This window comes from Orycteropus afer, unplaced genomic scaffold (assembly GCF_000298275.1).
Source record: "Orycteropus afer afer isolate SDZICR_OR568_19922 unplaced genomic scaffold, OryAfe1.0 scaffold00647, whole genome shotgun sequence".
Taxonomy (NCBI): Eukaryota; Metazoa; Chordata; class Mammalia; order Tubulidentata; family Orycteropodidae; genus Orycteropus; species Orycteropus afer.
In genome coordinates, this window is record NW_006922234.1 from 922,508 (window position 1) to 931,788 (window position 9,281).

General features: G+C 48.6%; 1 protein-coding gene across 1 annotated transcript; it reads left to right on the top strand.

The window, feature by feature from the left end:
- The first annotated feature begins 5,668 nt into the window (after positions 1-5,668).
- MTCP1 (mature T cell proliferation 1) lies at positions 5,669-6,178 on the top strand. The gene is made up of 3 exons (XM_007956648.1): positions 5,669-5,773; positions 5,885-6,055; positions 6,131-6,178. The coding sequence occupies exons 1-3, from the start codon at positions 5,669-5,671 to the stop codon at positions 6,176-6,178; spliced, it is 324 nt and encodes a 107-aa protein (XP_007954839.1).
- The last annotated feature ends 3,103 nt before the right edge of the window (positions 6,179-9,281 follow it).

Below are 9,281 nucleotides of genomic sequence, written 5' to 3' on the forward strand. Positions count from 1 at the left end.
CCTGCGGAGGAGCCTCGCGCGGCCTACTCGCTCGGCCGCCAGCCCGCGCAGGCGGGGATCGCTGCTCGCGCCGGCCTCTCGAGCCGGGGGGACGAGCGTTAGAAAGTCGGTCCTTAAGCGCTTAAGGTGTTGTTCCTATTTGGTTTTATTTCTAAGTCACTGCCCCCGAATCTGCTCAAACTTCCGGGCCACTTCCCGGTCCCCGACCTCCGCTCGTCTCTCGACTCGGGCCGAGCTCGGCCCAGGGTGCCCTTTGGCCTGCGGGGGCCGGGGGAGGGAGCCTGGAGGTGGTCGCCGAGCTGCCGTAGAAGCGGACTAAGTAGTACAAGAAACAGTCTATTCATGTGAGTAACCTTTTGCAGAAGCAGATACTGTATCTGGAAAAGTATCACTTTAACGCTGAGCCGCTGCTACTTTGTACGGAGACCGGGTGCCTTTGTTTCTTGGCTCGGGGGAAGGGGAACTGGGGAAGTGTAACTTTGATTCCAAATCGAATTCCCACCTCCAACAGCCAGATTACGAGTTGCCTCTGCCCTCCTTGCCTTGATGACAGCAGACATGGTGCAATGATAGGTGCAGGTCATTTTCGGTGAAGGTGTTGCGAACGCGCCACGGGTGACAGTCCAGATCTCCCCAGTTGCACGCCCAGTTGTAAGAACGACACGGGCACGGCAGGAGCAGTTGGAAACCAAGGCGGAGCATTAGGTATTCCGTCCGCCGGCACTGCACCCAGGCGGAGTCTCTTGTCTCGATTTCTTTCTGTTCTCTGCGGAGTTTCGAAGGCAGGCAGGTGAGGCAGGACTGGAAAGGGAAACCACTAACGGGCTACGTACAGCGCCGTGGACGCGCTAAGGCTCCGCACAGAGGGCCCTCTGTCCAGCAAAGCACAGGTGGAACATAATGTTGAAGGGTTACATGGCACGTGTTTCCATGATGGCTTTTGCAAATGATGAAGTCTGCACACAACTTCAAGTGTGTAGTTACATTGGATCCATGGAGATTCTCCCGTGAGTGCCAGTGCCCCACCCACTTACTTTCAATTACAGTTCGGGGCTCCTATGATGTGCCTTGACGGGGCAGGGATGGCCGTGCTCACTATTGAGTGTGGTGATGGGATATTTCACTTTAGAAAGTGTCTTTGGGCATCTTCAAGACGAAAACCAACTTGGGTTAGTTGCAGGTGGTCTGCATTCTTGAATCCAGAATGACATTGACTAACTGTTACAATGCTTATGGCTACATTTCACAGCTCTAATAGTGAAATGGGAGTCGAAGAAAAACCCAAACTACTTACATATGTAACAAGCTTCTCACGTGCCAGGCACTGCAGAAACATTGACATACACTGTGCACATCAACCGCCCAGCTATGTGACTTAAGGCAAGTAACCTAATCTCTCTATACCTTCCTTTCCTCGTATTGAAGTGGCAATGAAGCAGTTCATAGAAAATGTCCAGGAAATTCTCAGTCAGTTCTGACTATATTACTTTTTAGTTTTCCTTTGGTACATCAGGAAACTGAGGTAGAGAGACATGAATTGGTCTAAAGTCAAAAAGCTATCAAGTAGCTGACTGCAGTGCCTGCCTTCTTGCCCATGATTTAGTCAGGCACTGGTAATATTGCCCACTGTAATTGGGTGAGCGCATCATTTGACTTTAAATAAATGTACTCATGTGATGCATGTGCAAAATGGCTCAAACACCTGGAGATGAAAGGAAATCTATACTTAAAAAAAAAAAAAGACACAAAGGACTTCATTCTATAAAGAAAAATGTGATGGTCTTATTTCACTCCCCTAGGAAACCCTTCTGTCTCATCACCTTAGAACTGAAATTACAACATCACTCAGCACGGCTCTGCCAAGGCATCCAGGTGGCCCTCATAGCATCAGTTGCTCTTAGTACTTTGATCTCAACACTTCTTTGAATCCATTTGCATTTGCAGCTGCTTTTCCTCAAGCTGAGGTCTTTTATGTACATTGTACCGCATTCTGTACCGAGGTTTATAGTGAGGATTGAAGAGATCTCTCTTAGTTCAAGGGGTCGTGCATTTTGTGAACAAGTGTCACGTGCAGAAAACTCTTCTCGAGTCAAATCTGGGAAATGGTGAGGGAAACAAAATCGCTTCTTTCTGGCCTCTTACCTCTCAGAGCTTTCCAGGTGATACTGCACTTTAGGACTCTGCAAATTCTCCAAATTATTGAACCAAGGAAAATGTTGGGGACAAGGGTTCTAGGAACAGTCACGTTCAGGCACATGGTGTTTGTTAGGCTTTGATCTCAACCCCTCTGTTCAGCCTTTGCTTTCATCTCCTCAAAAGGTTTTTGGTCCTGACTCCTGTGGCACTTTCTTTGTCCCCTGACCCCTTCAGTTGCCTTTCTCTGGGCCTCTGTGCTGCCTCTGAAGGGTCACACCCGGAAGTCCAGGGTGACGTGCTGGGCTTGCTTCCCGGCTGCATCCTGCACACACGCAGCATGTTGGCTCTGGGGTCAATGCAGCACATCACATCGCCTTTCTTCCAAGACTCACGGGAGCTCAGAGTACCATCTCCGATTGGTTTGCACTCTAGTCCAATGGGATGACTTCCTTTCAGTGTCAATATAACCAATAAAATTGCATTTTCTTAATGAAAAAGGAATTGAAATGTCAATATGTTGATTGCTCCTAGGACCTGTCTGTGCTGAGATGGTCCGAAAACCCTAAACGCTTGTCTTGTGTGCTCCGAACCCAGACTTGGAAATCTTTCACCCCGACATCAGTGCATACTGGGTTTTCTTTGGTATCGCTCCTTTGCCAGTCCCTGGGGAGGGGAAGAATCAGAACAGTTTTATCTGCTAAATGGAAAACACATGGCTTTCCAGAAAAAAGGGTAACTGGAGGCTTCCTCATCCTCTACTCATGTCTGCCCAGTAACATATCATCCCTGCTCTTGAGAAGCTTACAGTACGTATTTGGATGGGATGGGACCAATCGTGCAATAAGCAGAGAGCACCGTGCAAGGCGATTTATAATTAAGGGCCGAATGTGTGCTTTAATTCAGATATAAATGCTCCAGGAGCCATATTGGAACAAGGAAATGGCACCAATTGCTAACCCAAGGAATATCAGTGCTATAGAAGAGAAATGACCTCATCATATTGGAGTAATAATTTTTAAACTACAGATTGTGACTCATTAGTGAGTAGTAAAATAAACTTCGTGAACTGTGATGGATTAAAACCAAAACCAAACCAACCCCACCGTCATTGAGTTGATTCCAACTGACAGTGCCCCTGGACAACAGAGTAGAACTTCCCCATAGGGTTTCCAAAGCTGTCAGCCTTTATGGAAGCAGACTGCCTCGTCTCTCTGATGGGTTTGAACTGCCACCCTTTTGGCTAACAGCTAGATGCTTTAGCCACTGTGCGACCAGAGCTCCTCAGCTCCTCAATAGTGATAAGAGGCAAAAATTTTCTAAAGTTTTGCTGGAGGCAGGTACCTACCCTGTGCCTTGGAGTCATGAGCTAGGCAGAGGGGTCCATGGAGAGCAAGCACAAAGGTATGTGTAGAGGTGGAAATGAGCCTGGTCTGAGGAGGGGGCAGTTTGTCCTTGCTACAGTGGTCCTGGCAGGACTTGCAGGTGACAGTAAGACAACGGGCTCAGGCGGATAGGTCAGTTCCGAGTCTAAGAATTTGAACTCATAATTAAAAAGAAGGGCCATGATAGATTCGTCAGCAGGAGGGCCTGCTTGAGGAAAGTGAACCTGGCTTTGCTGTACCGATTGATTGATTGATTGGGGGAGGAGCTGGAGACCAGTCCTGATAAAGGAATAATCCAGGCCTATGGTAATTTTGTCAGGATGGAGTGGAAATGGAAACATTTTACAGAGGAAGAAACAATAGCAGCTGAAGAAGGGGAAGACGTCTAAGTTTTGAGCGTGCAGAGTCAGAGCGTTGTGGCCGCTGAGAAAAGTCAGGATTGGGTGAAAGGAGAACGGCTTCCGTATTTGCTGGCAGGAGCTTACCTCGGGCTCAGGGCCTGACCCACTCAGCGCACATACGGTGGGCGATGCAGTTGCGATCCTCTGAATTTCTTTGCTGAAACCAGACCACTTGTTAGGCCACAAAGGGCTTTTCTACTCCGTTTTTGTGATTTGGGTGAAAGTTTACAGAGCTGATTGGTTCTCCACTCAACAGCTCATGGCCATTTTGTTTTGTGCCTTGGATTGCAATCCCTGCAGTGTGACAGCACCCTTCCCACTTCCTCCCTGCGGTTACTGGCCATCTCCCTCCGTCCTTCTTTCCTAGCCCTTCCTGCCTCCTGAACTTGAGTGCTGGGCACGTGCCGCCCTCGTGATTCCTAGGGTTGATGGTTCTAATAAGTGCCTACCTCCCTGGTATCACTGTTCACCTTCTAGGCCTGTCCGTCACTTGGCTGAAAGTTGAGCCACAGGGGTGAGTTCAGTTCCAATCCTGGAGGGTGACTAAGGGCCACAGTCTCAGGGCTGCCATTAGTTGTGGTCAGACCACTAAGCCTGGTTTTTGGGGGGTTTTTAAAATATGATTTTGTGTTTTGTTCCCCGTTTTTCTCCCGCTCTATGTGGGACCTCCTCTGTCCCTTTCCTGTGTTCCTTCTGCTTAGGCTCTTTCCTGGTCCCCATCAGATTGCATTCTAGCATCTGCTTTGCTATTGACGACCTCACCGGTGCTGAAGTTCCCTGCCCACCTAATGGGAATCTGAGGGCTCCGTTTTGTGAGGCAGGCTCAGAGTCCATATCTGTGCTGTGGCAAAGGGAGAGACACGGTAACACTGCACCATAAGACTACGAGGAGGGATCTGAAGATTCGCTTATGCAAAACGCAGGTCAAGCGACTGCGAGGTGCGCAGCTGCACGCTGGGGCTGGGCAGAGGATGGGACGCAATCAGCAGTGGAGTTAGTGCCCAGGCTGCCTTGTGGAGAGTCTGCCATCCAGTGGGAAGAGGGCTTGGGCAATGACAATTTCAATGTATGCCTCCCACCATGAAAACCTGGCTCCTGTAACATGCTGAACCACCATGAGCCCCCAAGTTTCTTGCAGCTCAAAACTTCCATGGACCTACCTTACATATTTCTCCAGACACGGAAAGCCCCTTCTGGAAGTGCCCAGGCACGATAAGTAGCCCTTCTCACCATTGGCCCTTTGCCCCTGAAACCACAAACTTTTCATATCCGTTTAGAAAGCAATGCACAGGATTTGACCTTCAGAATCTTGCCTTTCAAAATAGAAATTGCTTGAAAGTGGCTTCTAACTGGGGCGTAGGGCATGCGAAGTCCACTGGGCCCGCCACTGCTTTGTGACCGCACAGAGCGCGGGAGCACTGCTGAGCTTCCCGTGGGGCTGGGCCTCCGTGGGCACGGAAGTAAGTCATCTAGCCGAACCCTGAGGGCTTGGCAGTCACCAGCTAGCATTACCCGAGGCTCGGCCTAGGTGTCGCTCCAGTTGTCTCGCGGGGAACATCTCCTTTCCCCAGATCTGTGGCTACCAATAGACATATATTAGGTTTGGTTCTGGTTGGCGGTGCTAGTACCAGGTCACCTAGCTCACTGGTGAATTCATTCAAACCCAAAAAGTCACACTGTGTCCTGTGCGCGGGTGCTGCAGGCTTAGGTGGAGAAAAGCAGGGATAGAATTGGAAGCCAAAGCCCAGAATGGCAGGAGAGGATGTGGGGGCTCCGCCCGATCGCCTCTGGGTTCACCAAGAGGGCGTCTACCGCGACGAGTACCAGCGCACGTGGGTTGCTGTCGTGGAAGAGGTAACTGTTTGCATTGTCCTTCTCTCTTTTGCTTTCAAGCACCTTGGCTCCTAGCCAGTCTCAATTGTCTGAAGTCTTTTTGGTTTTGTTTTTGATCATTCCTTTCCTTAGGAGACGAGTTCCCTAAGGGCCCGAGTCCAGCAAGTTCAGGTTCCCTTAGGTGACGCAGCTAGGCCAAGCCGCCTCCTGACCTCCCAGCTACCTCTCATGTGGCAGCTCTACCCCGAGAACTGCTACATGGATAACAGCTCTCGCTTGTGGCAGATACAGCATCATCTAATGGTACACGTTCTGTTGAATCATCTTGCGTTGGGGCGGGCCTCTGACGGGTGCTCTATAAACCTCTCTTTCCGACAGGTCAGGGGAGTACAGGAGCTGTTGCTTAAGCTTTTGCCTGCTGAGTAGCCCGGTATGTATTCCGAGTTCTTCCCAACCCGCCTCCTTCCGTTTGGACTGTCTTCGGTGATTTTAATGATGGGTTTCTTTTCCAGGTGCTGGGCTTCTAGGAAGATATGCCTGTTTGTTCTGCTCAGTGTCTGGCAGTCACTTCATCCGCTCCTGCAGTGCACCCACCCTTGGGCCTGGGGGAGGGCGGGCTGACAGACTGCCGGAGGAAGCTTAGGAAGGGTGGGGAGGAGCGTGCGAGTGGCGCTGCAGAGGCAGGGCCGTGCAGGCAGAAGGCAAGTCAACACAAACGTGTAGTCAGGACCCAGTAACTTGCAAGTGACTCGGTGGGAAATTGCCGTAGAACCTTTACCTGGACAGCATCGGCTGGGACTGGGACGTGATGCGTCCACCAAAGCCAACGCCTGCTATCCAAGCCCTGCCCTGAGCACCAAGGACTGGGTGCTGATGTGGGGAAGACGGCGGCTCCTAGCAGCGCCAACATCTGTTTGTGGCTGATTTGCCCCGCTCCAAGTCAGCTGCCTTTCCTTCTCCCATCCTGTAAACATCCTAGGCTTTGCTGCAGTGTTCCCATGCCAGCACTGACCTAACTTGGATCTGCTGAGAACGTAGGGGCTCTGAAAGGAAAAGAGAGTGGTCACATTGGTAAAGATCGCCACAGAGGCTCCGGGGCCTTTTTCCTTCCTGAAATGGTGTCTTCCGACCATTAGCAGTTGCTGATCGAAATGATGGGAACTCAAACGCATGCTCTGGTTCTAGATCCTTTCAATAGGCTGCTTTCTGTGAGAGCACCAACCAACGTCTTAGCTGCTGTGAACCGGCCCCCTTCTCGGGAAGTCAATAGCACCACAGCGCTGCTTCCTAGCTCGGCAGTCCCTAGCTCTAAGGCATCTCCCGAGCTGACCTAGTCCTGCTAGTTTCTATTTATATGTATATATATATGCCCAGAAAGGCAGGTTTCCCTTTGTAAAACCTGGGGGCCATAGTAGCTGCCATTTTCTGAGTCCCCGCTGCCTGCTGGCACGATGCTAAGCACTTTGTGTGCTCTGAGGTAGGTACGGCCCCGTGTGACACCAAAGGACCAAGGTGAAAGGCGCCAGGAGGGGCACCATTGACGGCTCCTCCACACCTCACCTCCGTTAGGTTACGACGTTAAAGACAAGTCAGCCGAACTCAAGGTGATCGTTCCCGTGTAAAGCCATTGCTATCCCCCAGATCAAATGAAACGGATGTTATAAAAATTGAGTCGATTCAGCCTCTGAGTGGGCAGAGTTGTGTTTTTTTAAGTATAATGATTTTCCAGAAGAAGATTCCCTGTAGAGGGGCTTGAAAGTCTGTCGGGGGAATAGGCAAATTAACAATCCTTTTTCTTGTTTTAGTTTTCTGGATATGCCACAGAAGGATCCATGCCAGAAACAAGCCTGTGAGATACAGAAATGCTTACAAGGTAACATACGAAGTGCTTTTTTGTCTTTAGCTCTGAATCAACTACAAAAGATCAGTTGTTAGTTTATCAGCAACCTGTAGGAACTCCTCTCTTAGAATGTAATGTTGCTGCAATTTAGTCATCCTTAAAGGCAAAAAAAGATGGCAACTAAAAAGCAGATTTGGTGTGATTTTCCCATTTGGTTTTCAGACAGCTACTAAGTTTGACCAAATGTTAGAGGATTGCATTTTTGGAATCAGTAAATGATTATTGGCAGAAAAACCAATAGGAAAAGCTATGAGGCTGTCAGATTTTGAATATTGGATTTTTTTTTTAATTTTTATTGTGATGTGGGTGAAAGTTTACAGAGGAAATTCACTTTCCATACAGCAGCTCACATGCACTTTGTCTCATGACATTGACTGCCGTTTCCCACAATGCAACAGCTCCCCTCCCACTTCCCCCTCATAGTTACCTCTTCCCTGTGTCCTTCCCTCCCATGCACTCCTGCCCTCTGAGCTGTCTCCCTATGTGAAAATTGGATTTTTGATCATATTGTCCATAATGAAAGTAATAGATGAAGATGAATGCTCATGAAAATGTAGAAGAAAAAAGGTTTAGAGTTCCCCCAAAAAACAACCATTGTTTGTGTATTTTCTTTGACTGCACTTTCATTCTTAGACTTTCCATTTTATGGGGTAAGCAACATTTTATCAATTCTTTTAATCTTATATGTATCATGATGCTATTTTAGTCATCCTTGTCTTTCCCTCCCCCAACTTTGAGAGGAACAAAAAATGTTTTTCACGTTTAATTTAAAACAAAACCCATTGCCATAGAGTTGATCCAAAGTCATAGGCTTTGCAGGTCAAAAGTTGTCCGTTGCCTGTTGTGTGTTTTGAGGGGTGGGTTCATACAATCGATTTAAAAACCATGTTTGGCTCACAGTCTGGAAACAAAAAGCAGAACTGGTGGAGCAGGGCAATAACTGCCTGAAATTCTCTCCAAACCCATGTGGGGCACATGCATCTGTCTCGTTCCTCCAATTAACAAAAGGCTTAGGTGACCAAAAAGAGAAAAAGGTTAGAAACTACTGGCCTACATAAGCCAGTAACTCAACCTCAAAGAACAGGAAATTACATTAAAAGTACCTTTTGACCACTTTGTAAATCCTGTTTTTCTCCCTCATTAACCTGTTGACAAGTCTCTAACCAGAAAGAACTCAGTGGCCTTGGGTAGATCCTCTGGCTTCCAGCGATGTCAGTCTGCAGTTGACTGGCAATGGTTGGGAGGAACAGAGCCAAAACCCCCAGAGCTCAGTCCCCCGAGATCATGACCAGAGTATGCCCGTCTGTGTTTCAGCCAACAACTACATGGAATCTAAATGTCAGGCTGTCATCCAAGACCTGCGTAAGTGTTGCGCTCAGCAACCCAAGGGAAGATCTGTCGTCTGTTCCGGATTCGGAAAAGAAGAAGAGAAGCTGCCACTAAAGTCTCAATCAGCCAAGTTCTGCTGAGAAGCTGAATGTTGCGCCCTGTTCACCACATTCTACTTAGTTAGCCTCCTGACTCTTCCTTCAGGCCAGGTGGCAGCATGAAAAAGTCAACTCTAAAAGTTCGTGAAGATGCCATCTCTTCAGAGAAGACAAAATACAAAACAAAATATTAAAATAAAAA